The sequence below is a fragment of the Ranitomeya variabilis genome, chromosome 5 (genome assembly GCF_051348905.1).
Source record: "Ranitomeya variabilis isolate aRanVar5 chromosome 5, aRanVar5.hap1, whole genome shotgun sequence".
In the NCBI taxonomy this organism is placed as follows: Eukaryota; Metazoa; Chordata; class Amphibia; order Anura; family Dendrobatidae; genus Ranitomeya; species Ranitomeya variabilis.
In genome coordinates this window covers 296,424,764-296,448,567 of record NC_135236.1, presented here as the reverse complement: position 1 = coordinate 296,448,567, position 23,804 = coordinate 296,424,764, and the positions used below count along the sequence as shown (strand labels likewise).

Below are 23,804 nucleotides of genomic sequence, written 5' to 3'. Positions count from 1 at the left end.
ATGGGAAGCCAATTACCCAGTGTGTTCTTGGAGGTGAACGTAGAGGAAACCTACACAAATTTAGGGTGGATGAAATTGTCTTTTGTCAGATTCAAAACCCAGGACCTGAGATGCAGTGCTAAATATTGGAATACAGAGCACTTTCTTTTTTATCCTCTTAGTGACATCCACAGTGGCTGTAGGCACTTACTGTATGGAGAGGACTAAGTAGTTGAAACCACGCTATATAGTGTAAGTATTGGCTGTGTTATGACATCCAAAAGGAACTGCTTTGATTGAAGCAAGATAAGGAGCTAAGGAAGAGTGGATTAGTTTCCAACAACCCCCCCACAGTTGTTGTGCAGATGAAATGCCTTGGCAGCTAGGTGCCTATGCCTGCCATACCTATAGCCTGTAGTGGGCTTCATAGATCAGTAATTATACAATAAACCATAATACTGCAATACTGAACTGCTATCAAGTGATCACAGGTTCAAGTCCCATAAATCCTATAACGATACCCATAAAACAAATGTAAGAAATAATTTTTTACAAATATAAACTCCCTCAAATTATATGTTTAAATCATCCACCTTTATCCAAAATGGAAATAGTGAAATCTAAGAATTAAAAAAATATTATGGTTAACAAGCATGTGGTGATTGAGGCAAGTACTAAAAAAAAACCTATATAAACTTGGTATGTTAATAACCATTTTGCCCCATAGAACAAAGTAACCAAAACGTTTTTGCCACAAAGTGAATTTTGTAAAAGCAAACCCTCTAAAGCAACTACAACATTTCTGTTTTTTTTCTAATTCCATCCTACTTTGATTTTTTTTCTCCTGTTTTATAGTACATTATATGGTAAATGAATGCTGTCATTCAAAACTATAACTGCATACTAAAAAAAAAGCGCCCATTTATTTTGATGGAAAAATAAAAAAAAGTTATCGTTTTTAGAAGGCGGGGAGGAAAAAAACACTAAAAATGTCAGTCTGCAAAGAATTGACATATATTTATCCCAAATAATGGCATACATTAGAGATACTAAATCAGAGTAAGGGCTCATTCACATGAATGTATTTTTGGTCTGAGTGCAAAACATCGGATCCCACTCGAACAAATGTTAATCTATTGGGCCGTGCACATGTCCAATGTTTTCATTAGACCAAATCGGTCTTAGGAAAAAAAATCACAGCATGCCTGAATTGGATCAGATTATCAAATCGTACTTAACCATGCAAGTCAATGGGTTGGTAGAAAACATCGGACAGCTATCAGATGACATCTGAATGTGGTCTGATTTTCACAGACTGACAGAATAGAGAAAATGGAGATTTTTTTTCTTCCATCCTCTCATCTGAGAAAATCAGATCACACTACGATTTGCATAATTGATCCGATTCTCTTACATGAAAGAAAATACGCCGGTGTGATGCTGGCTTACGGCATGAGCATCATGTAGGAAGTAGAGGATGATTTATCCAAAGCCAACCAATCAGATTCCAGCAACCTCCCATTGATATAGAGGTGCTTCTCATAAAATTAGAATATCATCAAAAAGTTAATTTACTTAAGTTCTTAAATACAAAAATTGAAACTCATATATTATGTAGAGTCATTACAAACAGAGGGATCTATTTCAAGTGTTTGTTTCTGTTAATGTTGATAATTATGGCTTACATCCAATAAAAACCCAAAAGTCATTATCTCAGTCAATTAGAATAATTAACAAAAATACCTGCAAAGTCTTCCTAAGTGTTTAAAAAGGTCCCTTGGTCTGTTTCAGTAGGCTTCACAATCATGTGGAAGACTGCTGACTTGTCGGATGTCCATAAGGCTGTCATTGACACACTGCACAAGGAGGGTAAGCCACAAAATGTCATTCCTAAAGAAGCTGGCTGTTCACAGAGTGCTGTATCCAAGCGCTGTTCACAAAGTGCTGTATCCAAGCCCATTAATGGAAAGTTGAGTGGAAGGAAAAACTGGTAGAAAAAGGTGCACAAGCAACCGGGATAACAGCAGCCTTGAAAGGATTAAGAAAAGACCATTCGAAAACTTGGGGGAGATTCACAAGAACTGGACTGCTGCCAAAGTCATTGCTTCAAGAGCCACCACACACAGACATATCCAGGACATGGGCCACAAGTGTCGCATTCCTTGGTCAAGCCACTCATGACCAATAGACAACGCCAGAAGCGACTTACCTGGGCCAAGGAGATAAAGAACTGGACTGCTCAGAGGTCCAAGATGTTGTTTTCAGATTAAAGTAAATTTTGCATTTCATTTGGAAATCAAGGTCCCAGAGGCTGGAGGAAGAGTGGAGAGGGACACAATCCAAGCTGTTTGAGGTCTAGTGTGACGTTACCACAATCAGTGATGGTTTGGGGAGCCATGTTATCTGCTGGTGTAGGTCCACTGTGTTTTATCAAGACCAAAGACAGCACAGCCGTCTATCAGGAAATTTTAGAGCCCTTCATGCTTCCCTCTGCCGACAAGCTTTTTGGCGATGGAAATTTCATTCTCCAGCAGGACTTTGCACCTGTCCACACTGTCAAATGTACCAATACCTGGTTTAAAAACAACAGTATCACTGTGCTTGATTGGCCAGAAAACTCCCCTGTTCTTAACCCCATAGAGAACCTATGGGGTATTGTCAAGAGGAAGATGAGACACCAGACCCAACAATGCAGATGCGCTGAAGCTATCAAAGCAACCTGGGCTTCCATACAACCTCAGCAGTGCCACAGGCTGCTCGCCTTCATGCCACGCCGCATTGATGCAGTAACTAATGCAAAAGGAGCCCTGACCAAGTATTGAGTACATTTACTGAACATACATTTCTGTAGGCCAACATTTTGGATTTTAAAATCATTTTTCAAGCTGGTGTTATAAAGTATTCTAGTTTACTGAGATAATGACTTTTGGGATTTCATTGGTGTAAGCCGTAATCATCAACATTAACAGAAATAAATACTTGAAATAGAGCACTCTGTTTCTAATGACCTTATATAATGAGATTCACTTTTTCTATGGAAGAACTGAAATTAACGTTTTGATGATAATTTTGTGAGAAGCACCTGTATGTTCTGATGAAGCTCGCCCACTACCCTCTCATTCACATTTATACTGTAAACTGGGAAAGTTTGGGAAACAATTTACCTTTTTTATGTGCTTTAACGAGGCATATAAATCATCTGGTTGTAAGGAACCTTTAAAAAAACAGATTGGTTATAAGTTGCTTTATTTTCCAGGGTTCATCGCATAGCAAATATTTATAGAGAACTATTGGACACAATATTTCCAGTAATATGCTAAGAAGATTAAAAATGTAAAAACATTGCCCCATAATTATTACTATGCTGGCATATTTTTTGCCACATTTTACTCCCTTGTGTGACACATTTCTCGAACAATTTGTGTCATTACTTAAGGGAATTTCCCCACTACTGGTCAATTTGTAAAAGTGGAGTAAAACTGGCTTAATGCACGAAGACCACTCCTGCCTGCAATACCCCTGCTAACGTCATGTCGAGAGAGCAGCACTTTCTCTTCCACTCTGCTTTGTTGACTAGGAGTGACTGCCAATGTCATGCTGATTGGCAGCCGGCTCCACGCTGCATAACTACGGGGAGCCAGCTGTCAATCCACATGATGTTGGTAGTCATGCACGCTGGACAGAGAAGCTCCTAAGAGGAGCTGCTGCTTTATTGATGTGAAGCAGCAGAATTGCTGGCAGGAGCAGTCCGTCACCACTCAGAGCTGGCACCTGGTAGAACAGGCAGGTGCATGTCAGTTCTTGAGCCCATAGTTAAAAAAAAAAAAATCAAATAGTCCTGAACACCACTCAGGTCAGAGCATCTAATCTAAGTAAAGACAGTAATACACTAACCACTGTATTTCTAGTCACTTGCTATTTTTCTATTTTAATTTTGGAGGCTGCTTGTATTTCAGGAAAAAGGACAAGACCGTTCACATTTTTAATCTCATCTAGTTTTTCTTTTATGCTTCTCATAATCCTATAAATAACTTTATAATTCAATAACTCCAGACCTATCGGAATATTACTATACACATAGCCTGCAAAGAACTTTATTACATTTGTCATACTCACTTTGCACATAGGCGTTGACAATCACCAGTTTATCAGAAGTTTCACCCAGATCAATGTGACATTTATCCTTGTTTGGCTGGTATCCAGGTTTTAAAGCTGTGCAGATATGTTTCAGTATTTCCTTTGCATCCTCTTCATCTTTATTGGCATTTTCCCCCTGAAAAAACACAGATTTACTAAGTTCTCTGTGGCCGCTATCCATAATTATTTGCTTTTTTGACAGATGTAGTATTTTTTAACCATCAAAAAGAATAACTGTGCATCATGATCAACACTATATATATATATATATATATATATATACTAGCTGTACTACCCGGCTTCGCCCGGGTTAATGACTGCTGTTAGCAAAATAGAATGTGTTAACAAAAATTTATTCTGCACACAAAAACCACAAAACAAATAGATAGAAATGTAATTATTAAAAGGCAAAAACTAAGCAAATAGAAGCATTTCACAACATATATTAGCTTTGTTATACTGAGAATGTCTTTGTTGCCTATATTAACCAATCAGAGCTCAGGTTAATTAACTGTAGCAAAATAGAAGCTGAGCTGTGATTGGTTGCTATTGGCAGCCTGATAAATCCCCAGCCAACAGGAAGCCCTCCCCCCTGGCAGTATATATTAGCTCACACATACACATAATAGACAGGTCATGTGACTGACAGCTGCCGTATTTCCTATATGGTACATTTGTTGCTCTTGTAGTTTGCTTATTAATCAGATTTTTATTTTTGAAGGACAATACCAGACTTGTGTGTGTTTTAGGGCGAGTTTTATGTGTCAAGTTGTGTGTGTTGAGTTGCGTGTGGCGACATGCATGTAGCGACTTTTGTGAGATGAGTTTTGTGTGGCGACATGCGTGTAGCAACATTTTGTGTGTTGAGTTGCATGTGACAGGTTAGTGTAGCAAGTTGTGTGCAGCAAGATTTGTGCATGGCGAGTTTTGCGCGTGGCGAGTTTTATGTGTGGTGCATTTTGAGTATGTGCAAGTTTTGTGTGAGGCAACTTTTGCATGTGGTGCAACTTTTGTACATGTGGCAATTTTTCTGTGTGTGCAAGTTTTGCATGAGGTGAGTTTTCCATGAGGTGAGTTTTGCACGTGTGGCGAGTTTTGCGTGAGCCTAGTTTTGCATATGGCGAGTTTTGCATGTAGCGAGTTTTGAGTGGTGACTTTTGTGTTTCGACTTTTATGTGGCGAGGTTGGTGTGTGTGTGTGTGGTGAAATGTGTGCTGAGGGTGGTATATGTGTTCAAGCACGTGGTAGTGTGTGGCGCATTTTGTGTTTGTGTTCATATCCCCGTGTGTGGTGAGTATCCCATGTCGGGGCCCCACCTTAGCAACTGTACGGTATATACTCTTTGTCGCCATCGCTCTCATTCTTTAAGTCCTCATTGTTCACATCTGGCAGCTGTCAATTTTCCTCCAACACTTTTCCCTTCACTTTTTCCCCATTATGTAGATAGGAGCAAAATTGTTTGGTGAATTGGAACGCGCGGGGTTAAAATTTCACCTCACAACATAGCCTATGACGCTCTCGGGGTCCAGACGTGTGACTGTGCAAAATTTTGTGGCTGTAGCTGCGACGGTACAGATGCCAATCCCGGACATACACACATACATACATACACACATTCAGCTTTATATATTAGATATACCTGTATGTAATCTCCTGTATATAGTATATACCTGTGTGTCATCTCACCTATATATAGTATATATCTGTGTGTCATCTCCTGTATATAGTATATACCTGTATGTCATCTCCTCCTATACATAGCATATACCTGTGTCATCTCCTCCTGTATATACTATATACCTGTAGGTAATCTGCTCCTGTATATAGTATATACCTGTGTGTCATCTCCTCCTGTATATAGTATATACCTGTATGTCATCTCCTCCTGTATGTAGTATGTACCTGTATGTCATCTCCTCCTCTATATAGTATATACCTGTGTGTCATCTCTCCTGTATATAGTATATATCTGTGTGTCATCTCCTCCTGTATATAGTATATACCTGTGTGTCATCTCCCCTGTAAATAGTATATACCTGTGTGTCATCTCCTGTATATAGTATATAGCTGTATGCCATCTCCTCCTGTATTAGCCCTCGTTCACACGTTATTTGGTCAGTATTTTTACCTCAGTATTTGTAAGCTAAAATGGCAGCCTGATAAATCCCCAGCCAACAGTAAGCCCACCCCCTGGCAGTATATATTAGCTCACACATACACATAATAGACTGGTCATGTGACTGACAGCTGCCGGATTCCTATATGGTACATTTGTTGCTCTTGTAGTTTGTCTGCTTATTAATCAGATTTTTATTTTTGAAGGATACCAGACTTGTGTGTGTTTTAGGGCGAGTTTCGTGTGTCAAGTTGTGTGTGTTGAGTTGCGTGTGGCGACATGCATGTAGGGACTTTTGTGAGATGAGTTTTGTGTGGCGACATGCGTGTACCAACTTTTTGTGTGTCGAGTTGCATGTGACAGGTTAGTGTAGCAAGTTGTGTGCAGCAAGTTTTGCGCATGGCGAGTTTTGCGCGTGGCGAGTTTTATGTGTGGTGCCTTTTGAGTATGTGCAAGTTTTGTGTGAGGCAACTTTTGCATGTGTTGCAACTTTTGTGCATGTGGCAATTTTTCTGCGTGTGGCAATTTTTCTGCGTGTGCAAGTTTTGCGTGTGGCGAGTTTTGCACGTGTGGCGAGTTTTGCATGTGGAGAGTTTTGCGCGTGGCGAGTTTTGAGCGGCGACTTTTGTGTTTCTACTTTTATGTGGCGAGGTTGGTGTATGTGTGGTGAAATGTGCACTGAGGGTGGTATATGTGTTCGAGCACGTGGTAGTGTGTGGCGCATTTTGCATGTGTGTTCATATCCCCGTGGTGGTGTGATTATCCCATGTTGGGGCCCCACCTTAGCAACTGTACAGTATATACTCTTTGGTGCCATCGCTGTCATTCTTTAAGTCCCCCTTGTTCACATCTGGCAGCTGTTAATTTGCCTCCAACACTTTTCCTTTCATTTTTTCCCCATTATGTAGATAGGGGCAAAATTGTTTGGTGACTTGGAAAGCGCGGGGTTAAAATTTCACCTCACAATATAGCTTTGACGCTCTCAGGGTCCAGACGTGTGACTGTGCAAAATTTTGTGCCTGTAGCTGCGACGCCTCCAACACTTTTCCTTTCACTTTTTCCCCATTATGTAGATAGGGGCAAAATTGTTTGGTGAATTGGAAAGCGCGGGGTTAAAATTTCACCTCACAACATAGCCTATGACGCTCTCGGGGTCCAGACGTGTGACTGTGCAAAATTTTGTGGCTGTAGCTGCTACGGTTCAGATGCCAATCCCGGACATACATACATACATACATACATACACACACACACACATTCAGCTTTATATATTAGATATATATATTTTTTTTTTATTTTATTTCTAAAGTGGGTATGGCTAGGACTTGTCTAAGTGCTCGTTCAGATGAGCATCATATACAGACTTATGCTGTCCAAGGAAACATTGGACGGCACGCTGACCAATGTAATTCAATAGGATTCTTTGGTTGAAAGTTATATCACCCAGACCGTGTGAAAAAGTGGCAAAATGCACTATTCTATTCCGAGTATTGGATGAGAAGCGCTTACACGAGCCTATATTTATGCATAAAAAAAGGATTCCATATGGATCATCTATGTAGAATCCGATTTTTATAGATACGTTGCTATTGTTAACCTAGGAAATGCCACACCGATCTCACATGGAGGTAAAAAAAATGCAATCGGATGACAGTATACATAGCTCTGGCAAAAATTAAGAGACCACCTCATCAAATCCCTGTCATGGCCAGCCCAATCCCAGACCTGAACCCTATTGACAACCACTGGAATGTAATCAAGAGGATGATGGATAGTCACAAGCCATCAAACAAAGAACTGCTTACATTTTTGCGCCAGAAGCAGTGTGAAAGACTGGTGGAAAGCATGCCAAGACGCATGAAAGCTGTGATTAAAAATCATGGTTATTCCACAAAATATTGATTTCTGAACTCTTCCTGAGTTAAAACATTAGTATTGTTGTTTATAAATGATTATGAACTTGTTTTCTTGAATTATTTGAGGTCTGAAAGCACTGGGTTTTTAAAAAAAAAAAAAAAATTGACCATATTTCTTTGTCAGAAAATACAAAATTTATTGCTTGGAAATTCGGAGACATGTTGTCAGAAGTTTATAGAATAAAAGAACAATTTACATTTTACTCAAAAATATACCGTATTTTCTGGTGTATAAGACGACTGGGCGTATAAGACGACCCCCAACTTTTCCATATAAAATATGGAATTTGGGATATACCCACCGTATAAGACGGGGGTCATCTTATACACCCAGTCATCGTGTGGTTCCCAGGGTCTGGAGGAGAGGAGACTCTCCTTCAGGCCCTGGGATCCATATTCATGTAAAAAATAAAGAATAAAAAAAAAAAATATGAATACACTCACCCCTCTGACGGACCCTTCACTCAGGTGAGTGAAGGACCTGCGATGACGTCGCGGTCACGCGACCGCTCATGTGACTGCTCATGTGACCGCGACGTCATCGAAGGTCCTTCACTCACTGCATTCTTAGGAACGGAGGCAGACGCTTGCACCGGTGAGAGCCAGAGTCCGTCGGAGGGGTGAGTATATCCATATTTTTTATTTTTATTCTTTATTTTTTACATGAATATGGATCCCAGGGCCTGAAGGGGAATCTCCTCTCCTTCAGACCCTGGGAACCATCCAGGATCGCTCTGTGCACCCGTACCCGGCGTATAAGACGACCCCCGACTTTTGGGACAATTTTTAGGGGTTAAAAAGTCGTCTTATATGCCGGAAAATACGGTACCTATAAAGAGAAAAATCAGACAAACTGAACATTTTGCTAACAGCCACTAGAGGACATTGCTGGTGTTTTTGTGTGTTTTTATACAATGCTATATGTATAATAACAATTTAGTTCATTTACGCATCATGCAGACCAGCTCCAAAAGACTCCTCAATTAAGCTAGTTTCACATTTGCGGTTGAGTCCGCAGCGTATCGTCTGCAACCGAAAACGCATGCAAATTTTTTAATCTGCATCAGCTTACGCATGACGGAAAAAAAATGCTGCGTTTTTGCATGCGTTTGCGCTTTTTATACGCATGCGTTCGATAGGAAAAATATTTTCCAGGAGGATTTCCTTGACACAAGCCACGCCCAATGGGCGTGTCTCATGGGATTTCTGTATATAAACCCTTGTGCAAACGTATGTCCTTGCGTTCCTATGCGTTCCCATGGACTGTAATGCATTGTTTTGACGCACTCCTTCCGCAAGCATCCGCATGCGTGTGGTGGCGGAAATTTGACGCCTCAAAAATTTCAACAGGGTGCGTTAGCCGTGCCCCACCGCACACCGCGAAATGACGCATGCGTAAGCAAACGCAGGCGAACGCATGCAAACGCATGTACCTGCGACCACAATGTTAAAGATATGAAATCAAGACGCATGCGGATTTATGTGTCAGAAACGCTGCGGACACAACCGCAAATGTGAAACCGGCCTTACTCTGTGTGCACAAAGTCATAGAATCTAGTCGAGGTCCAGCAATTGCAACTACTGTAACTATACTCGATTATCTCAAAGCATTTGCTAGTCCAGCATGGGATTACATTTATTTGATCACTGGTTGTTAAATTATATGAAAATAATTAGAGGTTGTTCAGTACGTTAGCATTGATGACTAGTGATGAGCGAGTATACTCGTTGCTCGTGTTTTCCTGAGCACGCTCGGGTGTCCTCCGAGTATTTGTGACTGCTAGAGATTTCATTTTCCTTGCCACATCTGCATAATTTGCAGCTACTAGACAGCTTGGTTACATGTGGGGATTCCCTAGTAACCAGACAACCAAGACATGTACTCAGGCTGGCTAACATCTGTAAATCATGCAGCTGTGTCAACAAAAACTAAATCTCCGAGCAGTCTCAAATACTCGGAGACCACCCGAGCATGCTCGGGAAAACTCGAGCAACGAGTATATTCGCTCATCACTATTGATGACCTATCCTTAGGATAGATCAGCAATGTCTGATCAGTTGGGGTCTGACACCCAGCATCTCTGCCGATCAGCTCTTATCATTGTCAGCAGTGGCTGCCACTGGCTGGAAGTCCTTATTATGGAGCTGCTCTGTCTTCTGGTAGTGACCGAGGCTGGGTGCTACACATCCACATCAAATTCAAATTAATAGGAGGCATTTGTATAGCAACCAGTCTCGGCTACTATCAGAAGTTGGCCGGCTCCGCAAATGAGTACTTCTGGCCGGCGGCCACTGCCATCGATGATAGCTGATCAGCGGGGGTGTCGATGTCAGACCCCGGCCGATCAGACATTGATGACTTATCCTGAGGATAGGTCATTGATGCTACAGTAGTGATCAACCTATTTAATAATCATTATACATACACACATACTCTACCCTAGAATCTTATATAAATTATAACCATACCTAGATGTAAAGAGGTAATATATAAAAGGTCAAAATGAAGGAAACTGAATGTCAAATATGAAATCTATATCCGCTAAGGAAAATTAGTAACTTTAAAATGTTTGTCTATCAAAATTATTAATTGTGCCCAATCTGGTGATACACAGAAGGAACACAAGTACACAAGGAAATGACACTTTTAATAGGAATCTGCAGATGGCAGTATTGGAATTCTGAATTACAAAACTTTTTTTTGGCTTTTCTTAGCAATTCATCTTAAAGGGCTCCTGCATGCAATAAACAGTTCTCACTAAGAAAGCAAATATTAAAATGTAAAACACATGACATTAAATGCATCTATAAGATTAGTTATAAGAAGATGAAATGGACAAACAGCGCAGCTTAAGCCATTGATGAGAACAATATAATAGTGTATTGCCCATGACAAAGTAAACTAAGGCCTCATTCAGACATGAATATTTTTGCATCAGTGTTTGTACGCCACAGCCAGCAGTGGATCTGAGGCCACGTGAACGCATTGAGTATTTGGTGAGTTTTTTTAACTCTGTATTTGTAAGCCAAAACCAGGAATGAGTGAAAAATGCAGAAGTGGCGACGTGTTTCTATCATTGTTCCTCTCCTGGTTTTGGCCTACAAATACTGAGGTAAAAAAAGCTCACCAAATACTCAACGTGTGCACGTGGCCTTACAGAGAAAAACTATGATTGAAGATTGACACTAGTGATGAGCGAGTGTACTCATTGCTCGGGTGTTCTCCGAGTATTTGTTAGTGCTCGGAGATTTAGTTTTTGTTGAGGCAGCTCCATGATTTACGGCTGCTAGCCAGCCTGAGTACATGTGGGGGTTGCCTGGTTGCTAGGGAATCCCCACATGTATTCAGCTGTCTATCAGCCGTAAATCATGCAGCTGCGGCAAGGAAAATTAAATCTCTGAGCAGTTACAAATACTCGGAGACCACCAGAGCGTGCGCGGGAAAACCCGATCAACGAGTACACTCACTCATCACTAATTGACACCTCTTCTCTGTTTTGGAGACCCTCCTAGTATTAGCATACAAATACTGATGAAATACTGATCAAAAATACTGATGTGTGAGTGAGGCCTAAGAAAGTTCACGTCCTGCTTCTCACACATTTTTTACCCATGTTTTTGGCGGCGTTCTTCTCACTCTGGTCATGTCACTGCAGAGTCATACGTTAGTAGTACAGACCGGGAAATCTATCCGTTCATACGTCAGACATATCCACAGGGATCTATTCACCTGACAGATGCCGAGAGATGCCAGATATTCGTATCAACAGACCCTTTTTCTCCTTCGTATTCTATGCCATTCTATACAGAGGTATCTTGGGGGGGAAAAGTATACCATAAAAAATAGATTTTGTTCATGGGAGTCTATGGTCTGAATCCTTGTAAAGCGACAAAATGTAGGGAAATCCTCCACATGCCCACAACAGGAGGCGGCTCAATATAATGCGAACAGAGCTCAACCAGTGTGATAATTTAAGAAGTACAAAATTATTTCCCAGTGATGTATGTAGTGGAAAAGATAAATGTTATGGAGAATTGTGTGATTTCTTCCAGTTTCAGTGCAGTACTTACACAAATCCTTGAGGATTTTATATTAATCTTCACCAAAGATCCCCGATGTTCTTTTTTGCAACTGACCTACAGAATAAAAAAAGAGAACATAAATGCTAATATATGTTTAACTAGAAATAGTTTTCTAAAATGAGCCCATACAGAAACACATTCTTGGTTAATAAACCATGCATTCAATTTATTCTACAAAATATAAAGGCTTTTAGTGGTGACAGTGGTCAGCATTTATTTAAAAAAAAAAAAAAACTTCATAGACTTTTATAGGGTGTAATAAGAATGACGTTGTGGTGAACATGGAATCAACTATGTAAAGCATCTATATATAAATGCAAAAATGGATCCTTTAAAATCAGCTCACTTCGTGTCATTTATTTTTTGTGGATCAGAGCAGGGCATGTACTTGGTTTAGAGCAAGGCCCCCGCTTAGATTCTCAGGAACCGCAGTACTTGGGCCAATGGCTGTAATTTGACGGCCACCAGCCCACTAATTTCTTCTTGTTCTATGAGCATGCGCACCAAGCTCTGCCATGTGCCCAAACAGTGGTTTTCATTCATATGACAAGTATTTGCATAGTCAGGAGAAATTGCACAACAATTATTGGGATCCATTTTTTCCTGTTACCCTTGTGAAAATTAAAAAAAATTGGGTCTAAAGTTAAATTTTTGTGAAAAAGAGTTAAATGTTAATCTTTTTTTTTACCACATTCCAAAAATTCCTGAAGGGTTAATAAACTTGTTGAATGTGATTTTGAGCACCTTGAGGGGTGCAGTTTTTAGAATGGTGTCACACTTGGGTATTTTTTCATATAGACCCCTCAAAGTGATTTTAAAATGGTTTTGTAAATTTTGTTGGAAAAAGGAGAAATCGATGGTCAAGCTTTAACCCTTATAACTTCCTAACAAAAAAATATGTTGTTTCAAAAATTGTGCTGATGTAAAGTAGACATGTGGGAACTGTTATTTATTCACTATTTTGTGTGACACGTCTCTGTGATTTAAGGGCATAAGAACCAAACATTTTCCATATTTTAGCAGAATTTTTGATTTTTTCACAAACGATCGAGATATATAGGCTTGAACGTATTCTACATATTTTTATAATCCAATAATATATATATACTGTATATATATACTGTGTGTGTATATTTAGTGTGTATGTATGCATATATACTTATATTCATGTAAAAATGTTTGTAATACACAACTCCAAAATAGTACTTACCTCAATATTCTCCTGAGTATAGTTCACAGATGGTGGTATCTTGGGTGCTTCCTCTTTTATCGAACCTGTGGTAGAATCTGAAATGGTGCCTGCTGTAGTCTTAGACAATGTCATTGGAGATGGTGACACACCAAAGGTCGATGCCACAGTGCTACTGTAGCTTGTAACATTTTTAGAAATGGTGTGTTCTGAAGTGAAGGCACGGGATGTCACACCTGGCTGCGTTGCATTTTCTGTAACGTTGGATTTTGATATACCTGTGAAAAGCCCCAAAAAGGACATGTAATGTAGCTCTGTAGTTTATTAGCACTCATCATCATGAATATTCATACATCGTATATGTACGGCACAAGATGGGAGTGGGTGAGCCCTCGCCAGTCGCCACACCTGTCAGATAATGACTGTGTGTCACAACCAGGATCTGCCTCTAGCTGTGGCATTAAGAGCGCACCCCCAGGGGAGAGCGTCATTCTTTGTACCTATCATTGCCCCCATGCTGCAATTGTAGTACGCTTATGGATTGCTATGGCATCTGGGGATCTACTGAAGACCTCCATGCCGGCTATCACAAAGCTCCATTGAAACCTAGCCTGTGATTGAGCTTCAAAGGAGAATGTGATTTGTACTATATGCAGCAATACCTTTACATTGTTGTATGTAGTACAAGCAATCTGAAGATCGCAGCTTCAAGTCCACTAAAGGGACTAATAAATACAGTAAAAAGTAAAAAATATTTTTTAAAAATGTATGAAATAAAAGTAAATCACCCCACTTGTCCCCCTATTAAAAATAGATATTTAAAATATAAATAAAATACACCGGTAAAGTCTGAGCCATCAAAATATAAAATTAATTAACCCAATTGGTAAACGACGTAAACAGAAAAAAAATTACTAAAATTGTGTTTTTGTGATTACAACACCACCATGATACCCCCATCAACTAAAAAATAAAAACAATATGAATCTTCAAAAATGTTGACAATTTTTTTTTTTTAAACAAAATTTCTATTTTTTTGGGCATAATAAACATAAACATAATAAAAAATAACTTGAAAAGTTTAGTGTCACTGTAATTGTTCTGAACTGGATAATTATGATACCAGGACACTTAACACACTATATACGCACTTGGAAGAAGGAAGCAAAAAATGTTTACACAAAAATGGAAATTAGCCTTGTCGGGACGTGGTTAATGATATTAGTCAATGCAGGGCTTTGACTATATAGAAATATTTTAACATGCCACTTTGCATTAAAATTAAAATCAGTGTCCATAGCATAACCATGAGTTGTGTAACCAAGGGAATTATTACCAGTTTGACGGTTAATGGAATTGTGCACTAATCTAACATTTTTACTTTAAAGAGCAATACAATAATTTATGCAAAACTACATGTAAAAGTGATTTACTAGTCTCACTTATGTATTTTTCTCATTATGAAAAAGGTTAAGTGGCTTAAAGAAGCACTTCTCCTATCAAAGTTTTTATCCCTTGATATATTGCAGTCATCATATTATATAGTGCTGTGCACTTACAATTTCTCATTTTACCTTTCTGCCCAGATAATTCTTCTCTTTTCTCTGCTCTATGTAGAAACAGGAAGTCTCTTGTCCCTGCATTTATCATTCCCCTCTTCATCTCCTGACCCAGCTGCTCCCTCCTCCCCCCTGCCAGGGACTTTTGCAGTGACTGATGACTCATGCAGGAAAAATTGACCTCCTGTTTCTACTTAGGAATCAGCTAGTTAATTTTTAATGTGATGTCATAGACTTAATGGAAAAGAGAAGATTTACCTGGGTAGAAGGGCAATATCAGCAATTGTAAGTACACAGTGCTATATAATATGATTACAATATATTAAAAGGATACAAATTTTGAAAAGTGGAGTTCTTCTTTCAAGGGAATTTGTCACCAAGTTTTTGCCACCTAATCTAAGAGAATGTAGAGATAAAGACCCTGATTCTTGCGATGTCACGTGCTGGACTGTTTGCTGTAATTTTGTCTCATAAATGAATATGACACATTTCACACACTTTGAACATGCACCTATTCTGCTTAACATTACCTTGTTTTTTTTGTATTTCGGTCTTCTGTTCTTTGATTTTTGTTAGTACGCATATTTCAATAGGTGAAAGAAAAACAGCAATACATTTAAACTTAATAATGTAGCTTACCTTCTGCAGTACTGCTTTTTAAAACTAGTGTAGATGTTTTTGGCAAGTTTGTTGGTTGTGTGGCGTGGACACTAGGACTTGCTGCAGTTGGCATACTATTCTTTGTGGTTCTGACATGCGTGGATGTGCTACTACTTGTTGCAGCAACTGTTGTTTTTTCCGTCTTGTCAGTTACTGGATGTGTGGCACCTTGTGAACCACTTATTGCTGTGGTACTTGGTTTAGTAGTTGCTACAGACATTTGGGGTAAAGCAGTTGTTGTATGGGTTGTTGGTGCTGGAGTAGCAGCAGCCGTAATGGGGACTGCTGATTTGGGTTCGGTCACAGTGGTCATCTTACTCATTGTTGTAGCCACTTGAGTAGTTACAGTAGGTGGAGATGAAGATGGAGCCACTGCTTTGGGCGTAGTTGCTGGATTAATTGTTGAATCTGCCCGGATGCCTGAAAAAGAAAATCAAATGTAGTTTTCAAGTGCATTGTCATTTATGTCTTAAATACATATTTTCCAATTCATTAAATAAAAGAAAGTTGTAAGAAACTACAGCAGTTAGAAGAAGGCACATACGGTAATATTTTCAGATGCCTTCAGGAAAGTTCTGCTCACCTCCAAGTGCCATCATAACAACATGCAAATATGGTGACAATGGTAGGAAAGATTGAGGGTCAAAGGCCTTGCTTCTATTTGCCTAGCCATCCTGCTTTTTGAAACGTCAGAGGGAAATTGAAGTGGGAACTGATTCCTTTGTTTTCTATGGGATTTTTCCCATCCATCTGGAACATCAGTTATTTACCGGACTATTAAAGGGAATCTGACACCAGGTTTTTGCTGCTCCGCATGATGTAGGAGCAGAGACCCTGATTCCAGTGTTGTCGCTTACTGGGCTGCATGCTGTCATTTTGATAAAATCCAATTGATTGGCTTCAGCTCTAGAGGTTATCTGAATTGAGTTCTGTATAACCCTACCCACAACACTGATTGGCAACTTTCTGCCTAGGTACAGTGTTAAATGATTAAACACATAACAAACCACGGCATAGAACAAACCATTACATAAGGATAAGTCGCTATAACATTGAAACGAAAAAGCTGTGAGTCAAAAAGACCCAAAGAAAACGACCAGAAGAAATCCAAATACTGATAAAGTATAAAAATATAAACTTTATTATGCACAAATATTATAATAGAACCATCACAATTAAGAAACAGGTGAGGCTAAGTGCCACAGGGTGTGCACAGACACCACTAGAGAAACATACACAGGACACACGGAGCCGGGATCCCAACTACCACCCATGAGTGTGCATAGTGGACCAAAAAAAGGTCCATATTATAATGCTCCAAGAGGAATTACACATGCAGGCATATATATAAAAAAGACCAAAGCACCAATAGCAAAAATCAAAATATGCACATTACCTAAATGGAGACGAATTAGTGGGGTGGATCCAGGGTCCGTGCGCCCTCCCCGACACACGTTTCGGTAGTAAAACCTTCCTCAGGGGGATATCAAAAAAGCTAAAGTGTGCCGCTTTATATCAGCCTAAAACAGGAAGTGCCGCGCCACAACCGGAAGTAACGGTTGCCAAGGAGACCTACAAGCGCGTCCCACTAACAGGAAATGCCGCGCCGCAACCGGAAGTAACGGTTGCCAAGGAGACCTACAAGCGCGTCCCACTATCAGACCAGACTTTTAGCAAGGCGGCATTACTGCGTGAAGCGCCGCACATCACCACACGCCCAGTCGGCACAGGGCCACTCCAGATGAAAAATATTAATGTCCATGCTCATTCTGTAAAAAATGGTCTTCAGCTCCCACAAAATATAATTTGTCCAAGGAAATAACCTGTCCATAGGTCCACATCAACATCCACGACATCCATAGGAAAAGCTCAGCACAACTCCAGCTAAAATGTGAATAGACATAACGCATAAATAACAAAAAATAAAAAAGTAACAATATTAAAAAAAACTAAATTAAAAAGTGAGTCCCGCACAAAAATACAGCAGGAAGGAATCACAGAAAAGACGAGAAATTGAAATGCTCACGGGGTCTTAATGAGCATTTCAATTTCTCGTCTTTTCTGTGATTCCTTCCTGCTGTATTTTTGTAGACCATTTTTTACAGAATGAGCATGGACATTAATATTTTTCATCTGGAGTGGAGGACACTCGGAATTGCACATCTTGACCCTTATATGACAACAGGATGTCTTTGAATTAATATTGTATATCGTTATCTTGATGTGGTGCTATCTCCTTGTGCCTTTGTCTCGATTTATATATTTATTTATTTTATATAGTTTGATTTCTGCTGTTTAATTTGACACTTAGTCACTATAGATTTTCCTGGCTTATATCTGTATTCTGTGTTATACTTACCATCTTTAATTTGTCATATCCCTACTTCTTTATTATGTGTCTGGGGTTTTCCCTACTCCAAAATGGTGCCTCTGGTCCCGGCATCCCCTATGCGCATGCGTGTTTCCCTTTTCTTTTGGTTCGGCTGTGCTGAGTTTGCGCCGCTACACACTCACCGTCGAGAGTCACAGGGCCCTGTGCCGACTGGGCGTGTGGTGATGTGCGGCGCTTCACGCAGTAATGCCGCCTTGCTAAAAGTCCGGTCTGATAGTGGGACGCGCTTGTAGGTCTCCTTGGCAACCGTTACTTCCGGTTGCGGCGCGGCATTTCCTGTTAGTGGGACGCGCTTGTAGGTCTCCTTGGCAACCGTTACTTCCGGTTGCGGCGCGGCACTTCCTGTTTTAGGCTGATATAAAGCGGCACACTTTAGCTTTTTTGATATCCCCCTGAGGAAGGTTTTACTACCGAAACGTGCGTCGGGGAGGGCGCACGGACCCTGGATCCACCCCACTAATTCGTCTCCATTTAGGTAATGTGCATATTTTGATTTTTGCTATTGGTGCTTTGGTCTTTTTTATATATATGCCTGCATGTGTAATTCCTCTTGGAGCATTATAATATGGACCTTTTTTTGGTCCACTATGCACACTCATGGGTGGTAGTTGGGATCCCGGCTCCGTGTGTCCTGTGTATGTTTCTCTAGTGGTGTCTGTGCTCACCCTGTGGCACTTAGCCTCACCTGTTTCTTAATTGTGATGGTTCTATTATAATATTTGTGCATAATAAAGTTTATATTTTTATACTTTATCAGTATTTGGATTTCTTCTGGTCGTTTTCTTTGGGTCTTTTTGACTCACAGCTTTTTCGTTTCTAGGTACAGTGTATACAGAAATCATTGATGGGGCAGGGTTATATAGAGCTCATGAATATGGAGGACTTCAGTCAGGTAGAAAACAACACGGCCCCGATTCATCAAGACCGACAATTATTCCCCGTGCAGGTACTTCAATTATCACCTGTGCAATACTAAGGAAATCCTGAAAACATGACCTGTTAGTTTCTCTTGATGACTGGAGTTAGGGAACACTGTGCTAGATGAAAACATTAGCTTCATAAATAGATTGTCAGGGCTGTCCCTGAAAAAATGAAGCCCATTAGCAAAAGATAAGTCATTTACGTATATAATAACCACATTAATCAACATAAAATAAATCCACAGCTTTTATCATTACTCTAAAATTCTTATTGCCAATTTTGACCAATTTATATAAGCGAAGTCTATAAGTAATTGAAGAGGAAATTAAAATAAGTTGCATGGAAATTACGTGAACACACCCCATTCAGACAGGCAGGCAGACACATTTTTATGCACAATGCTGGAAAACTTTTCACTTTCTTCTCGAGTTTCAAACATGGGAAAATCACAAATGGTCAGGTTATGCTGCCCAACAAAATTAATACAATTGTGTACTGAAATATCCTTTAAAGTTAAGATGTTACTGAAACATGTGGAACAAATGGACATCATGAAAGCTTTTAAATGGTATTTTTTTTATTTCTGATAGTCTGATAGATGCGGGTCCCACCGCTTGGACTCTTTGCAGTGACAGAGACAAAGGTAAGCACAGGTAGGACCTGCATCTTTCAGATATTTTTGCCATTTCTTGTGGATATGTCATAACTGTCTGGACAATTTTTTCATTTTTGCACTTTCATTTTTTACTCAACTTCTTCCAAGAGCCATAGCTATTTTAGTATTACGCCCACACAGATGTGCGCTATTTTTTATTTGTGGGATGTATTGTAGTTTTCAATGTTTTATTTATAACATACATAAATAAATGGTGTTTTAGCTTAATTTGTTTCATATTTTAACCCCTTAAGCCCCGAGGGTGGTTTGCACGTTAATGACCGGGCCAATTTTTACAATTCTGACCACTGTCTCTTTATGAGGTTATAACTCTGGAACGCTTCAACGGATCTTGGCGATTCTGACATTGTTTTCTCATGAGATATTCTACTTTATGTTGTTGGTAAAATTTATTCGATATAACTTGCGTTTATTTGTGAACAAAATGGAAATTTGGCGAAAATTTTGAAAATTTCACAATTTTCCAACTTTGAATTTTTATGCCCTTAAATCACAGAGATATGTCACGCAAAATACTTAATAAATAACATTTCCCACATGTCTACTTTACATCAGCACAATTTTGGAACCAAAATTTTTTTTTGTTAGGGAGTTATAAGGGTTTTTTTAGGGACCACATCTCATTTGAAGTCATTTTGAGGGGTCTATATGATAGAAAATACCCAAGTGTGACACCATTCTAAAACCTGCACCCCTCAAGGTGCTCAAAACCACTTTCAAGAAGTTTATTAACCATTCAGGTGTTTCACAGGAATTTTTAGAATATTTAAATAAAAATGAAAATTTAACTTATTTTTACACAAAATGTATTTCAGCTCCAATTTGTTTTATTTTACCAAGGGTAACCGGAGAAAATGAACCACAAAAGTTGTTGTACAATTTGTCCTGGGTACGCTGATACCCCATATGTGGGTGTAAACCATTGTTTGGGTGCATGGCAGAGCTCGGAAGGAAAGGAGCGCCATTTGACTTTTCAATGCAAAATTGACTGGAATTTATATGGGACGCCATGTTGCGTTTGGAGAGCCCCTGATGTGCCTAAACATTGAATCCCCCACAAGTGACACCATTTTGGAAAGTAGACCCCCTAAGGAACTTATCTAGATGTGTGGTGAGCACTTTGACCCACCAAGTGCTTCACAGAAGTTTATAATGCAGAGCCGTAAAAATAAAAAATCATATTTTTTCACAAAAATGATCTTTTCGCCCCCAATTTTTTATTTTCTCAAGGGTAAGAGAAGAAATTGGACCCCAAAAATTGTTGTGCAATTTGTCCTGAGTATGCTGATACCCCATATGTGGGTGTAAACCATTGTTTGGGTGCATGGCAGAGCTCGGAAGGGAAGGAGCGCCATTTGACTTTTCAATGCAAAATTGACTGGAATTTATATGGGACGCCATGTTGCGTTTGGAGAGCCCCTGATGTGCCTAAACAATGAAACCCCCCACAAGTGAGACCATTTTGGAAAGTGGACCCCCTAAGGAACTTATCTAGATGTGTGGTGAGCACTTTGACCCACCAAGTGCTTCACAGAAGTTTATAATGCAGAGCCGTAAAATAAAAAATCATATTTTTTACAAAAATGATCTTTTCGCCCCAATTTTTTATTTTCCCAAGGGTAATAGAAGAAATTAGACCACAAAAGTTGTTGTGCAATTTGTCCTGAGTACAACGATACCCCATATGTGGGGGTAAACCACTGTTTGGGCGCATAGCAGAGCTCGGAAGGGAAGGAGCGCCATTTGACTTTTCAATGCAAAATTGACTGGAATTGAGATGGGACACCATGTCGCGTTTGGAGAGCCCCTGATGTGCCTAAACATTAAAACCCCCAACAAGTGACACCATTTTGGAAAGTAGACCCCCTAAGGAACTTATCTGGGTTTTGAGAGCTTTGAACCCCCAAGTGTTTCACTACAGTTTATAACGCAGAGCCGTGAAAATAAAAATCTTTTTTTTTTTTCAGAAAAATTATTTTTTAGCCCCCAGTTTTGTATTTTCACAAGGGTAACAGGATAAATTGGACCCCGAAAGTTGTTGTCCAATTTGTCCTGAGTACGCTGATACCCCATATGTGGGGGGGAACCACTGTTTGCGCACATGGCAGAGCTCGGAAGGGAAGGAGCGCCATTTGGAATGCAGACTTAGATTGATTGGTCTGCAGGCGTCACGTTGCATTTGCAAAGCCCCTGATGTACCCAAGCAGTACAAACCCCCCACAAGTGACCCCATATTGGAAACTAGACCTCCCAAGGAACTTATCTAGATGTGTTGTGACAACTTTGAACCCCAAAGTGTTTCACTACAGTTTATAACGCAGAGCCGTGAAAATAAAAATTCCTTTTTTTTTTTTCACAAAAATGATTTTTAGCCCCGCAAATTTTTATTTTCCCAAGGATAACAAGGGAACTTGGACCGCAAATTTTGTTGTCCAATTTGTCCCGAGTACGCTGATGCCCCATATGTTGGGGTAAACCCCTGTTTGGGCGCACGGGAAAGCTCGGAAGGGAAGGCGCACTGTTTTACTTTTTCAACGCAGAATTGTCAGGAATTGAGATCGGACGCCATGTCGCGTTTGGAGAGCCCCTGATGTGCCTGAACAGTGGAAACTCCCCAATTCTACCTGAAACTCTAATCCAAACACACCCCTAACCCTAATCCCATCTGTAACCCTAACCACACCCCTAACCCTGACATACCCCTAATTCTAATCCCTACCCTACTCCCAACCGTAAATGTAATCCAAACCCTAACTTTAGCCCCAACCCTAACCCTAACTTTAGCCCCAACCCTAACCCTAACTTTAGCCCCAACCCTATCCCTAACTTTAGCCCCAACCCTAACTTTAGCTCCAACCCTAGCTCCAACCCTAACCCTAGCCATAACCCTAGCCCTAACCCTAGCCCTAGCCCTAACCCTAGCCCTAACCCTAGCCCTAGCCCTAACCCTAACCCTAGCCCTAATGGGAAAATGGAAATAAATACATTTTTTTAATTTTATTATTTTTCCCTAACTAAGGGGGTGATGAAGGGGGTTTGATTTACTTTTATAGCATTTTTTATATTGGATTTTTATGATTGGCAGCTGTCACACACTAAAAGACGCTTTTTATAGCAAAAAAGTTTTTGTGTCTCCATATTTTGAGACCTATAATTTTTCCGTATTTTGGTCCACAGAGTCATGTGAGGTCTTGTTTTTTGCGGGACGAGTTGACGTTTTTATTGGTAACATTTTCGGACATGTGACAGTTTTTGATCGCTTTTTATTCCGATTTTTGTGAGGCAGAATGACCAAAAACCAGCTATTCATGAATTTCTTTTGGGGGAGGCGTTTATACCGTTCCATGTTTGGTAAAATTGATAAAGCAGTTTTATTCATCGGGTCAGTACGATTACAGCGATATCTCATTTATATCTTTTTTTATGTTTTGGCGCTTTTATACGATAAAAGCTATTTTATAGAAAAAATAATTATTTTGGCATCGCTTTATTCTGAGGACTATAACTTTTTTATCTTTTTGGTTATGATGCTTTATGGTGGCTCGTTTTTTGCGGGACAAGATGACGTTTTCAGTGGTACCATGGTTATTTATATCCGTCTTTTTGATCGCATGTTATTCCACTTTTTGTTCGGCGGTATGATAATAAAGCGTTGTTTTTTTGGCTCGTTTTTTTTTTTTTTCTTACTGTGTTCACTGAAGGGGTTAACTAGTGGGACAGTTTTATAGGTTGGGTCGTTACGGACGCGGCGATACTAAATATGTGTACTTTTATTGTTTTGTTGTTTTTTTTTTAGATAAAGAAATGTATTTATGGGAATATTATTTTTTTTTTTCTTCTTTATTTAGTAATTTATTAATTTTTTTTTTTTTACACATGTGAAATTTTTTTTTTTTACTTTGTCCCAGGGGGGGACATCACAGATCGCCGATCTGATAGTTTGCATAGCACTCTATCAGATCGGTGATCATACTTTCATCGGAGCAGGCTGCTCTGCAGCCTGCTCCGACCCGGAAGTACTCGTTGCAGGACCCGGATGCAGCCCCGCGGCCATTTTGGATCCGGGGCCTGCATGGAGAAGACGCTCGGTACAAGGTGAGTACATCGCCTTGTACCGATCGTCTCAGGGAAGCACTCAGGGAGCCCCCTCCCTGCTCGATGCTTCCCTGTACTGCC

The 23,804-nt window shown here is 39.9% G+C and overlaps 1 protein-coding gene across 3 annotated transcripts in view; it reads right to left on the bottom strand.

Annotated features, from left to right (window-relative positions):
- The window catches only part of PODXL (podocalyxin like), a 113,244-nt gene that overhangs the window by 10,541 nt on the left and 78,899 nt on the right, over nucleotides 1–23,804 (bottom strand). For 2 of the 3 annotated variants that reach the window (XM_077264452.1, XM_077264451.1), the window contains exons 2-6: nucleotides 15,619–16,059; nucleotides 13,442–13,698; nucleotides 12,220–12,285; nucleotides 4,096–4,252; nucleotides 3,144–3,193 (exon numbers count right to left, since the gene is read on the bottom strand). In XM_077264452.1, coding sequence (XP_077120567.1) covers nucleotides 3,144–3,193; nucleotides 4,096–4,252; nucleotides 12,220–12,285; nucleotides 13,442–13,698; nucleotides 15,619–16,059 — 971 coding nt within the window. Of the gene's footprint in view, nucleotides 1–3,143; nucleotides 3,194–4,095; nucleotides 4,253–12,219; nucleotides 12,286–13,441; nucleotides 13,699–15,618; nucleotides 16,060–17,998; nucleotides 18,019–23,804 lie in introns of those variants that run through there. The other variant, XM_077264453.1, reaches the window with a different exon arrangement.